The 14,662-nt window shown below is 48.6% G+C and overlaps 4 protein-coding genes across 5 annotated transcripts; 1 reads left to right on the forward strand and 3 right to left on the reverse strand.

Annotated features, from left to right (window-relative positions):
* Positions 1 to 1,930: 1,930 nt before the first annotated feature.
* On the reverse strand, positions 1,931 to 5,329 carry LOC113563700 (cuticle protein 16.5). The gene is made up of 4 exons (XM_026980875.1): positions 5,087 to 5,329; positions 2,799 to 5,028; positions 2,427 to 2,715; positions 1,931 to 2,362 (listed from the first exon to the last, which is right to left on the reverse strand). Exons 3-4 carry the CDS (start codon positions 2,430 to 2,432, stop codon positions 1,997 to 1,999), a joined length of 372 nt encoding a protein of 123 aa, XP_026836676.1. The 5' UTR covers positions 2,433 to 2,715; positions 2,799 to 5,028; positions 5,087 to 5,329; the 3' UTR covers positions 1,931 to 1,996.
* LOC6548228 (GPI mannosyltransferase 4) lies at positions 3,072 to 5,265 on the reverse strand. Its single transcript, XM_026980874.1, has 2 exons — positions 5,087 to 5,265; positions 3,072 to 5,028 (listed from the first exon to the last, which is right to left on the reverse strand). The coding sequence occupies exons 1-2, from the start codon at positions 5,241 to 5,243 to the stop codon at positions 3,095 to 3,097; spliced, it is 2,091 nt and encodes a 696-aa protein (XP_026836675.1). The 5' UTR covers positions 5,244 to 5,265; the 3' UTR covers positions 3,072 to 3,094.
* Positions 5,330 to 5,955: 626 nt separating the features above from the next.
* Positions 5,956 to 12,873, forward strand: LOC6548227 (sodium-dependent serotonin transporter). Of its 2 annotated transcripts, none has more exons than XM_001976553.3 (8): positions 5,956 to 6,889; positions 7,604 to 8,091; positions 8,207 to 8,483; positions 9,764 to 9,974; positions 10,035 to 10,487; positions 10,606 to 10,900; positions 11,482 to 11,682; positions 11,742 to 12,873. In XM_001976553.3, exons 2-8 carry the CDS (start codon positions 7,906 to 7,908, stop codon positions 11,985 to 11,987), a joined length of 1,869 nt encoding a protein of 622 aa, XP_001976589.2. In that variant the 5' UTR covers positions 5,956 to 6,889; positions 7,604 to 7,905; the 3' UTR covers positions 11,988 to 12,873. The 2 variants fall into 2 exon arrangements, with proteins under 2 accessions (XP_001976589.2, XP_026836679.1); XM_026980878.1 differs by having other exon boundaries at positions 5,956 to 6,871.
* An 87-nt stretch (positions 12,874 to 12,960) lies between these two features.
* LOC6548226 (26S proteasome non-ATPase regulatory subunit 7) lies at positions 12,961 to 14,513 on the reverse strand. Its single transcript, XM_001976552.3, has 2 exons — positions 14,113 to 14,513; positions 12,961 to 14,045 (listed from the first exon to the last, which is right to left on the reverse strand). The coding sequence occupies exons 1-2, from the start codon at positions 14,285 to 14,287 to the stop codon at positions 13,204 to 13,206; spliced, it is 1,017 nt and encodes a 338-aa protein (XP_001976588.1). The 5' UTR covers positions 14,288 to 14,513; the 3' UTR covers positions 12,961 to 13,203.
* Between the last annotated feature and the right edge of the window lie 149 nt (positions 14,514 to 14,662).

Consider the following 14,662-nt stretch of genomic DNA (forward strand, 5'->3'; position numbering starts at 1 on the left):
TTTTTTTTCATTTTTTTTGTCATTTTTTTGTTGTTATGATGTTGTAGAATTCAAAATAATTAAAAAATGCCCCAAGGCTGAAGTTCTATACTCCATAACTCAACTTATCTTAATCGGATTTTGAAGTGGCATACCTCAAAATGTTTCTGGAGCAATTCTCTAAAAATCTGCATTCAAATTAAAAAAATTTTTTTTTCAAAATTTTTTTTAATTTTTCTGGTGGCGTGATGTTCTAGAAATTCAAAAATGCCCAAAGACTGAAGTTCTAGAGTCCATAACTCAACTTATCTTAATCGGATTTTGAAGTGGCATACCTCTAAATGTTTCTGGTGGAATTCTCTAAAAATCTGCATTCAAATTTAAAAAATTTTTTTTTTCAATTTTCTTGTCATTTTTTTGTTGTTATGATGTTGTAGAATTCAAAATAATTAAAAAATGCCCCAAGGCTGAAGTTCTATACTCCATAACTCAACTTATCTTAATCGGATTTTGAAGTGGCATACCTCAAAATGTTTCTGGAGCAATTCTCTAAAAATCTGCATTCAAATTAAAAAAATTTTTTTTTTCAAAATTTTTTTTAATTTTTCTGGTGGTGTGATGTTCTAGAAATTCAAAAATGCCCAAAGACTGAAGTTCTAGAGTCCATAACTCAACTTATCCTAATCGGATTTTAAAGTGGCATACCTCTAAATGTTTCTGGTGGAATTCTCTAAAAATCTGCATTCAAATTTAAAAAATTTTTTTTTTCAATTTTCTTGTCATTTTTTTGTTGTTATGATGTTGTAGAATTCAAAATAATTAAAAAATGCCCCAAGGCTGAAGTTCTATACTCCATAACTCAACTTATCTTAATCGGATTTTGAAGTGGCATACCTCAAAATGTTTCTGGAGCAATTCTCTAAAAATCTGCATTCAAATTAAAAAAATTTTTTTTTCAAAATTTTTTTTAATTTTTCTGGTGGTGTGATGTTCAAGAAATTCAAAAATGCCCAAAGACTGAACTTCTAGAGTCCATAACTCAACTTATCTTAATCGGATTTTGAAGTGGCATACCTCTAAATGTTTCTGGTGGAATTCTCTAAAAATCTGCATTCAAATTAAAAAAATTTTTTTTTTTCATTTTTTTTGTCATTTTTTTGTTGTTATGATGTTGTAGAATTCAAAATAATTAAAAAATGCCCCAAGGCTGAAGTTCTATACTCCATAACTCAACTTATCTTAATCGGATTTTGAAGTGGCATACCTCAAAATGTTTCTGGAGCAATTCTCTAAAAATCTGCATTCAAATTAAAAAAATTTTTTTTTCAAAATTTTTTTTAATTTTTCTGGTGGTGTGATGTTCAAGAAATTCAAAAATGCCCAAAGACTGAAGTTCTAGAGTCCATAACTCAACTTATCTTAATCGGATTTTGAAGTGGCATACCTCTAAATGTTTCTGGTGGAATTCTCTAAAAATCTGCATTCAAATTTGGATTTTTTTTTTTTCAAAATATTTTTTTAAATCTTCTGGTGTGGTGATGTTGTAGAAATTCAAAAATGTCAAAAGACTGAAGTTCTGAAGTCCATAACTCAACTTATCTTAATCGGATTTTGAAGTGGCATACCTCTAAATGTTTCTGGTGGAATTCTTTAAAAATCTGCATTCAAATTTATAAATTTATTTTTTTTTCAATTTTTTTGTCTTTTTTTTGTTGTTATGATGTTGTAGAATTCAAAATAATTAAAAAATGCCCCAAGGCTGAAGTTCTATACTCCATAACTCAACTTATCTTAATCGGATTTTGAAGTGGCATACCTCTAAATGTTTCTGGTGGAATTCTCTAAAAATCTGCATTCAAATTTATAAATTTATTTTTTTTCAATTTTTTTGTCTTTTTTTTGTTGTTATGATGTTGTAGAATTCAAAATAATTAAAAATTTCGTTTTAAGATTTCGCTTAGATGGGCGTTTTATTTAGTTTATCGGATCGTTTGGATGTCTGATTGGTGGTGCGCGCTTACTTCTTCTTCAGGAAGGGGCTGACGATGGCCGGAGCCGAGTAGGTGGTGACGGGAGCGGCGTACGCGGCACCAGCAGCATAAGTGGCCACCGGGGCGGTGTAAGCCGGAGCACTGTACACCGAGGCGGTGTAGGCGGGAGCGGCGGCAGCGTATGTGGAGTAGGCAGGAGCGGCGGCGGCGTAAGTGGAGTAGGCAGGAGCGGCGGCAGCATAAGTGGAGTAGGCAGGAGCGGCGGCGGCATAGGTGGCCACTGGAGCAGCGTAGGCGGCGGCATATGCTGGAGCAGCGGCATAAGTGGTCACCGGAGAGGCAATGTAGCCAGCCTGGGCGGCGGCGATGCAGAGGGCCAAGCAGATGAGGAACTGGACGAAGAGGAGAAAGTATCCTTTAGTGGTTGAACAACCCAAATGGGCAAGTGTAACATACCTTCATGGTGATTTTGTTGATTGGTTTGGTTGGTTCGTCGGTGACTGATGCCGTTGGTCAAAATGGTCCAGCATTTTATAGGCCAATTGTCACCTCATTGCCAAAACGGGTTTACGGCTTAGGCGGCCCAAACACCAAATCTAAATCAGAACACAATTGTGTCCGCAACGAGATTTCTGCCGGGTAACGTTCAATGAACGCGGATGCCGCGCCCCACGCCTCAGATGTTTGTTGGGAATTAAGAGCCAACGGCGTGTCAAATGGATTACTCTTTTCCAGCGTTCGACAACTGAAATGTACAGAATTACGATTCTGGTTACTGATTGTTAGATGGCACATGTTAAGTGGCTTTCTGGCGGAGTTCAAACTTACCTCTTCGATAGGATTTAAGCCTTGGCTGCTCTTTTTATCTGCGGTCACTCTGCATTATTGTCCTTATGTTAGTTTATGGAATGGATCTTAAGATCAAGTGAATATTTGGTAATGACTAGCCATGTTAAAAATTTCATGTTCGTTGTGCACATACTGAGAATGTTTACAAGAGTCAAGCCTTACAATAGTTTTTTGTTTTGCGAAAGTTGTGCATGACGCGACTTAAGTTACAATAAATAGTTAATCTTAGCCTAGAACTTTGGTATAAGGCACTTGGATTGGCCAAAGACTGAACACTACGCCGGAGTTTTCGTTATCGAGGGTTTCTTTAGTAACACAGAACGAGGCTTCTTCCGCGTCACGTCGATCTCGTAGAGCGCCAGTCCTAGTTGATGGACGAAGGAGCTGAATTGCTTATTAAGGTAGGCAAAACTAAACGCAGGTAGCTGCTCTACTGCGCAAGTGCCCCGTAGATCGTCGTACGCCCAATGAGGAGCATCCACATCGCACGGATGCCTGCCCTGAAGGCGAGGAAACGCCTCCGTGGAGAGGTGTGGATAGAACACCTTTAGCAGTTCGAAGTTAAGGTAGCTGGTGGCATTCGAGTGCACGAGAGCCTCGTGAAGCTCTGCACTTAATGACGCCGGAATGGCTAAATACAGTTTGTAGCGCCGCCGACTTGGTCCCGACTGCTTCACCTCGCAGCTCCCACTGATGAGTTTCACCTTCTGCAGCAGGGATTCCAAGGGTAGGCCTCCGTACTCGTACATATAAAAGTCTCTTGGGCGGCGGTATCGCTGGTGGGTCTGGCGGTCGAAGTGCAGTACCCTCGAGCTGGGAATGTTGATCAGGTGTAAGGGCAGGCTGTATATGTGCGACGTTATAAGATGAACGTGCGTTGCTGCCGGCTTAGTGGCAACCACATGCGAAATGTCCGCTGCCAAGGGATAAACGCCCGCCTGGTGGATGAAGCCAAAGAATAGGGTCAGCGCCACATTGCTTACGTACCAGATCTTCAGCAGGTAGGGACCAGAAGCTTTGCTTGAAAGCAGTTTGTCGTAGAACAAGCGTAAGAGTGGGTGGTCCTTTTGGAAGGGATACTTGGCACTAAATCCGGTGATTAGTTTGGGCGCATGTAGCAGAATGAGGGGAAATGTGACTGGCAACAGAAAGCGGGGCTCCTGGTGGTTGATTAGGGAGAGAAAGAATAGGGGCACAAATATGGCCCCCGACATCAATGACACGATGCTCTGGAAGCGCGGCAGCACCTGGTATTCCGCCCGGAAGAACCTGAGCAGCAGCTGTGCAAAGGCTCCCAACGAAGCCAAGGCAAGGACGTTAAACAGCATTGGCATGTTGACCATTAGGTGGACATAACACGGGTGGACTCCGTGGCTGGCCGTCTGTGCCGAATCCAGGTTGGCTTTAATGAAGTTCCAGGGCGTGAAGACAAAGTTGTCGATGCTCAAGTGCATCATGTGCAGTTCTCCGAGGGTCAAGTGTTGATAGTACAGCGAGTCGCAGAATATAAAGAGTACTAGGGCAGGCAGGGAGCACACACAGAAGAGAGCAATGCGCAGGTTAAAGTCCCTGAAGGTGATGCTTCTTGTTCCCATGCCGCGCAGCAACCAAAAGAAGACCATGGGTGCTCCGAACAGCAGGAATGTAGGTCTATTAAACACTCCAGCCACGCAAATGGTGGACATGGCCATAAGGTGCTGCAGATTGTGCGCCGGCAGGGAGTTCTTTAGCTTCCAAATGCGCACTCTTTCGCTGATGGACTCCGCCTTGTCGTACTTCTCTTCGAGGAACTCCTTTTTGTACACCACTGTATTCGTGCGCAGCATGCATTCGGATACCAAGCAGAGCAGCCAGGAGCACATGGCCATTTCCAGGCTGTTGGAGAAGGTGCGCGTGCCGAAGACGAGCAGAATCCAGGAGCTACCCATGGCCAAGAGGCGGATTTCGAAGCGGAGTCCATACAACCGGCAGATGCGGTACAAACAGTAGTCGTTGCTGAAGGAGATCAGAGTGTAAATCAGCCGCGGGAACACCACATAGGTGTAGGTGCCCAGCAGCTCCAGCTGCCACCAGGCTTTCAGGCACTCGGCCACGAACTCGTAGAAGCTCCAGGGAATCCGCAGCAGAGCGAAGGGCAGAACAATAGACCTCACCGGCAGCGAGTTGTTGAACTCCCAGGTGCGCGTGTGCTCCAGCCTAAAGTGATCACCTGTAAAGTGCTGGATTAGCTACCTTTGACGGAGGACGCTGCAACAGCCCATCCTCACCAGTCATCACCTCCACGCTCTGGAAAAACTCATCCGGATGCACGTAGCCCAGTTGGGGCACGAAGACAAGCAGGAGGCGCACCACCGCAAAGCAAAAGTATGTGCTCAAGTGGCGGTCGCCGGGCGAGCGGTTCTGCCACAGCTGTGTCAGCCGCATTTCCTCGATAACTCAGTTATTCAATTGTGCTTCCTAGGATCTAAAAATTCAAGAACAATTTATTTGTTTTGCCAACGCATTTGTGCGAATGGCCTTCTAGTGTGACCACGTCAGATCTACATACCAAGTAATGAAGACAAAAAATACTGAATACGATATTGCAGTACAGTCAAACTGGTCTGTTGCGCGCGCGTTTTAAATTTGATTTCTAAGTAATACTGGCATTTATTCGGAGCAGCTTTATAAGATTCCCCATGTAATAATGCATTCTGTAACTATAATACGGTGCGATAAGCCCAGCACACATTTCCATCAAGAGCGCATTCAAATATCGCGCCCACCGCTTACTGCAGCGATTGTGGAGCCAATGACGTAGTTTGCGGCTTGGCCAGGAAATTCGATGTCGGGTTACAGTTATGTAAGCCCGGCTTTGCGGCAAAATAGTTCAGGAACGCACACCCAGCGATGATCCGGTGAGTGATACCCAGCGAGTGCCGCTCCGCAGCACAGACACTCTGGCTAACGGCAGAGCCATCAGTCTGCTCCTCCCGAGCTCCAAACCGCCTACCCCAACCACGGAGAACGTGTGCCACCCATCTGGACTCCAGATGATCATTTCCCCCACCACAGAGCCCCCCATCCGCGAGTTTCAGTGCCGCTGGCCATTCGCAATTACGCTGAATCAGAGACTTACCCACTTGGCAATCCCAGTCCCAGTCCGAGTCGAGTGTGCGCCACGCTCGCAATCTCCGCTGGCGGTAATAATAATTAGCAAATAAATAAGCAACAGTTCAATTCAGCGCTGAAAAGCGCCTAATCACCTCAGTCAAATCGAGCGATCAAATGGAAGCATCACGAGTTTCAAAATCAGATTGCTCCGGTTCTTCGTAGGGTGAGCAACTGGTAATCCGTTCCACGCGAATTTAGGCACCTACTCGTACGAAGTCGGACATCTAATTGTCAAGTGAGCGGTGAGCAGTGAGCAGTGAAGAAGCTGAGGTTCGCCTAAATCAGAGCGCACATGCCAAAGATAACTTCAAATTCACAAAATAAGTCGTGACTTGGCAGTTTAGGTGCCTCAATCACTTCAATCGCATGCTTACTACATGCTTTTACGCAATTATACTTGTACTGCCAGCTCGAAAGTGAATTAGTGAAATGGAACTTGTGCCCCTGTCAGTCGACTGGTCAGGATAGTAATGTGGCAAGCTAGGCGCTGCTAATGGGCCACGCCCACAACGACGCCCACTTGTGCGGAGGCGGGGGGCGGGGCGGGCGCTCAATCAACTTGTTCGATGAGCAACAGTTTGCCGCAATTTAAGTTACGCTTTGCCACCTGTCGAGCGCCAACTTCGGAAGCCTCCACCCCCAAGGACTCGCTGGCCACAGCCGAAGGACACTCGGGCCGCCGCCGACGAATTGGCGCCCGCCTGCGCATCCAGCGTATAAAAGGAGCCATCCGGCACCAGGACGCACCAGTTGGCCCAAAGGAGCGGCGCGCGTCTCTCAAGTCGGACGCACGGAAGCCAGGACAACCTGAAACTAGTGGAGAGACCCGGAAAGTTGTGCAAAGTGCTTAGTTCAAAGTTTAGTCAATTTTAGTCATCTGAGCCGAGATACATTTTCCTGTAAGTTAGATCAAAAATGTAAGTCCTTTTACCTTTTAATTGTTTCAGAAAGGGATTCGTGAATTCGCGAACTCTTGAAATTTAGGAAATTAAATTTGATTATTGTGTAGTGCGGTATTGTTCAGTGCGGCTTGGAACAGCTCCTTGGCTTGGAGCATTTTAACATCCTCCAGACCTCCACTTGCTTAAATATCTGGTTCTGGTCTGGAGAACCGCGCTAGTGCCTCCATATCTCTAAGTGGCCTTTAATTGTTTTGAGTTTCGCCTTTCGGGCACTTGTCTTATCACAACGCTTCTCATTAGGAAATTCCGTCGGCACATGTGGCCACTTTCCTCATCTTTATCTGCTGCTTGGCTTCGCGTGTGGGCCACAATTAAATGGCAATTAAAAAGGCGTGCGGAATGGGTTGGAACGAAGATCAAGGCCGCAGTTGTTCTCATCGTTGAGCATACGCCGTGGTGTACAGTCTGAAATTTAAAGTGTCGACCAGGGATAAGCCCAAAAAGCAGTTGGCATTGAGTGCTTCTTTGGGGGCCATTGCAGCGGTTTTGAATGTAGTGCGCCTGACCATTTAAGCGGCTCTTAAATATTATTTTACCACCGCACTGAGCACCCGAAATCCGTCGGAAAACACTGCAAAATCTGCCACTTTGAATGCCTCCCTTGGGGAGTAACAAATGGCCGTCGTTAGCGAGGCCCCATTTAATGCGATTGCTTAACTCCGGTTGCAGTTAATTGCCAGTCGATTCAGCGAGGCCAGCATGTGACGCGCCGTGGGAAAATGCAATTTCCACGACCACAGCGCTAAACGGGCCGGAAAAGCGGGAAAGCGGGAAAGCTAGAGACTGCAGGTGGGCGAGGAGCAGTGAAGAACAGTGGAGAGCCGTAAGTAGAGCGCAGATTTCGCTTTTTCTGGCCCCGGACTGAGTGCAGATCCAGAGTTCGGCTGGCTAAGCTCGTGCCGCGATCGGCGTACACTGCCACGCCTCCAGGCACCACGCCCCCGCCCCTGTCACGCCCCCCGCAACGCAAGATGGACCGCAGCGGGAACTCCGATTTCGGAGGAGCAGCTGCCACGACGGGCCGCTCGAATCCCGCGCCCTGGAGCGACGACAAGGAGTCGCCGAACAACGAGGACGACTCCAACGAGGACGACGGCGACCACTCCACGCCCGCCAAGGTCACCGATCCACTGGCCCCCAAGTTGGCCAACAACGAGGTGAGGCTCACCACTAGTGCATGCACTTAAGGGAGGGATGGATCTGATATAGACATATTTTCTTATATAAGCTAACACTCCCAACCCTATACCTCCATGTTTTAACCCGATCCAGCGCATTTTGGTGGTGTCCGTGACGGAGCGAACGCGGGAGACCTGGGGACAGAAGGCGGAGTTCCTCCTGGCCGTGATTGGGTTCGCGGTGGATCTGGGCAACGTGTGGCGATTCCCGTACATCTGCTATCAGAATGGAGGCGGCGCCTTCCTGGTGCCCTACTGCCTCTTCCTCATCTTCGGCGGACTGCCGCTCTTCTACATGGAGTTGGCGCTGGGCCAGTTCCACCGCTGTGGCTGCCTCAGCATTTGGAAGCGCATCTGCCCGGCCCTAAAAGGTGAGTATAAAAACAGGAGTGCGAAGGTGCCATGTGGGTCTAGAAATATGACGGGCAAATAAACATGGACGAGCCCGGGGCCTGCAAACATATTTCAGATTAAATGGCAATTTAAATGAATATGGAGTTCAAATATTGGGTTTAGTCGCAGAACGTAAAAAACCTGATTGCATATTGCAATCTATGGGCCATTCAATATTTGCGCACAGGTTTCGCCTGGGGCCTTAGCATTTTGTAATGAGAAATTAAGCATACGCAGCGTGGCTCTGCGAAAAGCGTACAGCAGCTCGTACATAAGCTCGTGTGTTGTTGATGTCTGATATTTCACGCTCGGCCGAGCATTATTGTCTCAGCCAGGCTCCGAGGACACCCGCACTTGTGGGCCACAGGACCTCAAAGGAGCAAAGTTTGGGCAAAAAAAAAGTTTGCAAAAAGGAAGCCATTGTGTGTGCCGGCGATATTATCAAGCAGCCCAATGGATAAGAGGCGCCCGTTTGTTGCAACAATTAACGAGTCATTCAAGCGGAACGCACAAGCCCAAATCAGGACATTCATCCGGGCTCAAGGCCCTAATTAAATTGTGCCAAATTGATTTACAGCAGCGATGGATGAAAAGCCAGCCACTGGAGGGGAAGTCCTATTCAAAGTTTTGCATATCGAGTTGATAATTCCATTAGGTGACAAACAAAATGCATGGGCTGCTGCTCCACTGGATCTGCGCTCGCTTAGAGGCCGCTCAACTTCTGCCCAGTCACTTTGTCTAGGCCAAATCCCTCCCAAGGAAAAAGCCAAGAGCAAACACCACTTTGCGGCAGTCATCATTTGCTCAACAAGTGTTTGCTTTGGCAAACCTTTTGCCGAGCGACTCGAAATGAAAAGCGCCTGAAAGGAAGCGAAGGAAGCGCAGGAAGCGAGGAAAGCCAGGCGAGTGGAAAAGTGGAAAACTTAGCGGGGAGAGTCACGTGACGTGTCTTATTGGCCTCATAAGTGACGGGCGCACATCTGGGGTGGTTTGTACAAAAGCTGAAACCTGCGAATTGTCACGCGGGAATATTCCAATTTCTTTGCCGATTCTCCGTTGGCCGTTTTCAATCAGAGATATTGGCGCTCCCGGACCAAGTTGAGCTGCCTTCAGGAGCAACCTGTTGATTTCCAGCTCGGCAGCCTCGTTAGGCGAGCAATTATGGGATTTATCGGGGACTTGGGGACAGATCCTTGCGTGCCCAAGGAGCTCTTAAGGTCCTTGCCGCTCATTTAACATGGAACATGGAAACTTGCAGGTGTGGGCTATGCGATCTGCCTTATCGACATATATATGGGCATGTACTACAACACCATCATCGGGTGGGCGGTGTACTATCTCTTCGCCTCGTTCACATCCAAGTTGCCGTGGACGTCGTGCGACAATCCCTGGAACACGGAGAACTGCATGCAGGTGACCAGCGAGAACTTCACGGAACTGGCCACCTCGCCAGCCAAGGAGTTCTTCGAGTGGGTAGCTCATGAAGATATACCTGAAATCGTGTCCGACTGAAATCGACTCACTTGCAGGCGGAAAGTGCTCGAGAGCTACAAGGGCAATGGGCTGGACTTCATGGGTCCGGTGAAGCCGACGCTGGCGCTCTGCGTCTTCGGGGTCTTCGTCCTGGTGTACTTCTCCCTGTGGAAGGGCGTGCGCAGTGCCGGGAAAGTTGTGTGGGTCACCGCCTTGGCCCCCTATGTGGTGCTAATCATCCTGCTGGTGAGGGGAGTTTCCCTGCCCGGCGCGGATGAGGGCATCAAGTACTATCTAACCCCCGAGTGGCACAAGCTGAAGAACTCCAAGGTCTGGATCGACGCCGCATCCCAGATATTCTTCTCCCTGGGCCCCGGATTCGGTACCCTGCTGGCCCTGTCCAGCTACAACAAGTTCAACAACAACTGCTATCGGGATGCCCTCATCACCAGCAGCATCAACTGCCTGACCAGCTTCCTGGCCGGCTTTGTCATCTTCTCCGTTTTGGGGTGAGTTCTTTCACATCTCCAGTAACTCAGTAACAACTAGTGCTGAACTAGAGCTCCTGAAGCTTAGAGATCCGACTTCTTGCTATGTGGTTTCTTATGTGGTTACTGTCGCCCAAAGGTACATGGCCTACGTCCAAAAGACCTCCATCGACAAGGTGGGCCTGGAGGGCCCGGGGCTGGTGTTCATCGTCTACCCGGAGGCCATAGCCACGATGAGTGGCTCGGTGTTCTGGAGCATCATCTTCTTCCTGATGCTGATTACCCTGGGCCTGGACAGCACCTTCGGCGGATTGGAGGCGATGATAACAGCGCTGTGCGACGAGTATCCGCGGGTGATTGGCAGGCGGAGGGAGCTGTTCGTCCTGCTGCTCCTGGCCTTCATCTTCCTGTGCGCCCTGCCCACGATGACCTACGTGAGTACTCGACTGGGATTCGGTTAATTAACTCCTAAGCACTCCCCATACATATGCATGCCTATCCAACTGTCCCATTTAACGCTCCACCAGGCTGATGGCAGCCGCTGTTCAAACATGCCAGCCAGGAGTCGATGGATTGCCGTGTTAAGTGCTTTTTATCGTCCGCCAGTTTATCTCCACACACTCACTCCTTCCCCTTCCTCTCCTGCATTTTTATCACCTGTCAAGACGGGTGGACTTGTTTGCCTTCAGCACGGTCAGACAACCACAACCACCACCAGGGCCTTCCTCCCGCCACTTTATCTGATTACATTTGAAATTGTAATTCGCTGCCTTCTTTATGCCTGCCTGTCCTGGTCACTTGGCCAATTGGAGTGACCAGTATCGGTCAAGGGATCAAGCTATTCAATAACTCAGCCCGCAGCCATTAATCAGTGCCAGTTAGGAGGGATTCTGTTGAGTGGAGATCTGACTGCTATGATAGGGATTTCCAACTTATACCAAGCTGTATAGGATGAATATTATTCATTATTGGACTGGATCTTTTGTGAAATTAAGTAACTCCCACTTTCCTTCAGGGCGGCGTGGTGCTGGTCAACTTCCTGAATGTCTACGGACCTGGATTGGCCATTCTTTTTGTGGTCTTCGTGGAGGCTGCCGGAGTCTTCTGGTTCTACGGAGTGGACCGCTTTAGCTCGGATGTGGAACAGATGCTGGGCAGCAAGCCAGGCTTATTCTGGCGGATCTGCTGGACGTACATTAGTCCTGTGTTCCTGCTGGTGAGGAGAAGGGAAAGGGTTAAGAACAAGTTTAGATAGTAACCTCGGAATTCCCACAGACCATATTCATTTTCTCCATCATGGGCTACAAGGAGATGCTCGGCGAGGAGTACTACTACCCGGACTGGAGCTACCAGGTGGGCTGGGCGGTCACCTGCTCATCGGTGCTCTGCATCCCCATGTACATCATCTACAAGTTCTTCTTCGCATCGAAGGGCGGATGCCGCCAGAGGCTGCAGGAGTCCTTCCTGCCGGAGGATAGCTGCGGATCGGTGGTGCCGGGCCAGCAGGGCACCTCGGTGTGACATGACCACGCCCAGGTACACCTCAACATCCGCAACAGCTGCACCAGCATCAAGATCTACAACCTCAACTGCAGCAGCAACAGCAACAGCTTGTCACCAACAACCTCAGGGGCCGAGGGAAGGAGCTGCCAGGCCGCCTTCCACTCGAACAATCTCAACTGCAACCACTTCTGCCCGTCGGAGGATCTGTATCGGAGCCGAAACCAACAACAGTATCATCATCATCATCATCATCCTCATCCTCATCCCCATCCTCATCATCAGCATCAGCATCGGATCAGCAGCGATATCGTTAGTTCTAGTCTTAGGCAGTCGCACAGCTATAGTTTAAGCCTCTGCTCGGTGCAGAGCAATCCCATGACGTCCACCAGGATCCCACTTGCTGCCGAGGACAATAACTGCTCGCTGCGACTCAGCAGCTGCCAGCCGCTCAAGTTCCCGCTGGCCAGCGAGTGGCTGGTCTAAGGGAAGCCTCCAGTCCACACCGGAGTCCTGCAAAGCAGCCATTTTGCAGGGCTCCCGTGTACAGAGCTACAGGTCTGCAATACGGAAAAGGGAGGAACTCAACGTTTGATCTAGTTTCCGATTGCTTTGCAGGCACACAGTAAACCTAAGTATTCTAGTTGTTCAGCCATCGATGGTGTTAGCAATGGAACCCTAGCCTTAGTTCGTAAGCGTTAACTAGCTCAGCTGTAAGTCAAGTGAAATTTGGTAAAATGCTTTCTAAGTAGTAACTGCTCTAAGATAGGGAATGCCCTGTACAATGCATTACTCAGTCGTTTTCGTGCTCGTGGAAAGGCAATCGTAGCTCAGCCATTTACGTTGCCTCTCCAGCGAGTTTAATTTGTTTTAAAATATAATTTCGGTTTTACGAAATACAAAAACACAAGCCCGAGCCTTTTTAATTGAGCTGAAGGAGCGAACAATTGCTGAGCCCAGCAAAAGTATGGGGGAAACGCCTTTAAGCAAACAATCGGAGTATTTAAATTATTTAATTTTTAATTACATAAACTTGCCATTAGTTGGTTACGCGAAATAATAAAGAGGGAGCTTGATTTCATGGGGACAATGAACGATGATTTCTGCGGCCACTGCACACCCTCGCCGTGTGGTCTGCAGATGTGTTGCAGTTCCTGGAGAACAGAAGAAGCAGTAGCTAGTCCTGCGGCCCCTGCTTCTTTCGCTTGCGACGGGGCTTGCGCTTTTTCTTCCGCTCCTATTTCCGCGAACCCTTGCCGCCTTCGTCCTTGCCCTTGTCGGCCTTCTCCTCCGCCTTCTTGCCGTCCTTGTCCTTGGTCTCCTTGTTGTCCTTATCCTTGCTCTCCTTGTTCTTCTCCTTGGCCTCCTTGCTCTCGCTCTTGCCCTCCTCGGCGTCGCGGTTGGCCAGCTTGTTGTTGATCAGGTTGTGCAGGGCAATGATCGAGCGCACCATGGAGGCCAGGTAGACGACCAGCATCTGGTCGTTGGTCTTCACGTACATTGTGCCCGTGAACTGGTCATTGGTTATGTCGGGCAGCAGGTTGAAGATGTCCTGCAGCTGATAGACAATCTGGTGGTTGATGGGCATCTTACTGTCGCCGACGCGCTGCAGATACTGCTTTATGTCGCGCAGTTGGGCATTCAGGCCTTTGAGGCCCATTAGCTGGTTGGTGATCTTTTGCGACAGGCTGCCCACGGTTGTGTCCTTGATGTCACGCAGCAGGTGTTCCACGCCCACTTCCTCCGCCTCCTCGGCGCCAATCTCGCTGGGCACATGTTCAAATGTTTTGCTGGTCGGGGAGCCATCGTCATGGACTTCTTCTACCGATATGTACGCCTCGGTGGGCAGGCCCAGATCCTTGGGCTTGGCGTCGATGATGACCAGCACGGAGTTGGGACAATAGCGCCGGACCAGCTCGTTGATGGCTATGTCGTTTTGGTGGAGCTTGGGACCCGTGTGATACCATCCCACGACCCGTTCCCTGGCGTTGACCTTCTTGAACATGCCGTACATGTTCTCCAGGTAGTCGTGGTCCAGGAACCACACCGACTTGTCCTTGTCATCCTCGTCGAAGGGCACTGGAAATGGGGAGCGAATTCTTTTGTTTCATGGGTCCGGCTTTGGATTTTCCATTGCAATACTAACCTGCGAAGCTGTTGGACACATCGAGGACTCCCTTGGATCGCCAGCAGCCCAGAAGCACTCCCACCACGCGCTTCTGGTTGCCAATCTTTCCCATCCGGTTGAAGTGATCCACCACGGACAGCAGAACCAATGGATGCACTATCACTTTGTTTACGCTCACCTCCTGCGACGGCATGTTTGTGCTTTTTCTGGGTTTTCGACTCGGGGCTTTACAATGACGTCTGCACCGATTGCTAGGTACCGGGCTGCTTTGCTTTCGAGGTGTTTCCTTCCTGCGACTCCTGTTTTTCGCAAAATTACCTGCAATTTGCGGCAAAAAACTCAGGCCAAAATGACAAGCAGAAACGATTTACAGTGTGGCCGACACTTCGCTTTCTTTATATACCACAGGGCCAGCAAAAGCGTGATTTTCCAAAACTGATCAGCTGGTCATACTCAGACAGGGCGGGACACGGCATATCTGAAAAATATATAAATATAAACAAATAAAAATAATTTTGTCGGGTTCTTAGAATAAGTGTATTGTTATCGATTCCTAGTAATAGTTCAA

The sequence above is a fragment of the Drosophila erecta genome, unplaced genomic scaffold (assembly GCF_003286155.1).
Source record: "Drosophila erecta strain 14021-0224.00,06,07 unplaced genomic scaffold, DereRS2 tig00000092-arrow-pilon, whole genome shotgun sequence".
NCBI lineage: Eukaryota > Metazoa > Arthropoda > Insecta > Diptera > Drosophilidae > Drosophila > Drosophila erecta.

Excerpts from the sequence above, each read along its gene's own strand:
- LOC6548228 (XM_026980874.1), bottom strand. The coding sequence starts at position 5,243 with ATGCGGCTGACACAGCTGTGGCAGAACCGCTCGCCCGGCGACCGCCAC. Across the intron at positions 5,029-5,086 it reads GAGCGTGGAGGTGATGACTG|GTGATCACTTTAGGCTGGAG; the intron begins GTGAGGATGGGC and ends AGCACTTTACAG.
- LOC6548226 (XM_001976552.3), bottom strand. The coding sequence starts at position 14,287 with ATGCCGTCGCAGGAGGTGAGCGTAAACAAAGTGATAGTGCATCCATTG. Across the intron at positions 14,046-14,112 it reads TGTGTCCAACAGCTTCGCAG|TGCCCTTCGACGAGGATGAC; the intron begins GTTAGTATTGCA and ends CCCCATTTCCAG.
- LOC6548227 (XM_001976553.3), top strand. The coding sequence starts at position 7,906 with ATGGACCGCAGCGGGAACTCCGATTTCGGAGGAGCAGCTGCCACGACG. Across the intron at positions 10,488-10,605 it reads GTCATCTTCTCCGTTTTGGG|GTACATGGCCTACGTCCAAA; the intron begins GTGAGTTCTTTC and ends TGTCGCCCAAAG. Across the intron at positions 11,683-11,741 it reads TTAGTCCTGTGTTCCTGCTG|ACCATATTCATTTTCTCCAT; the intron begins GTGAGGAGAAGG and ends GAATTCCCACAG.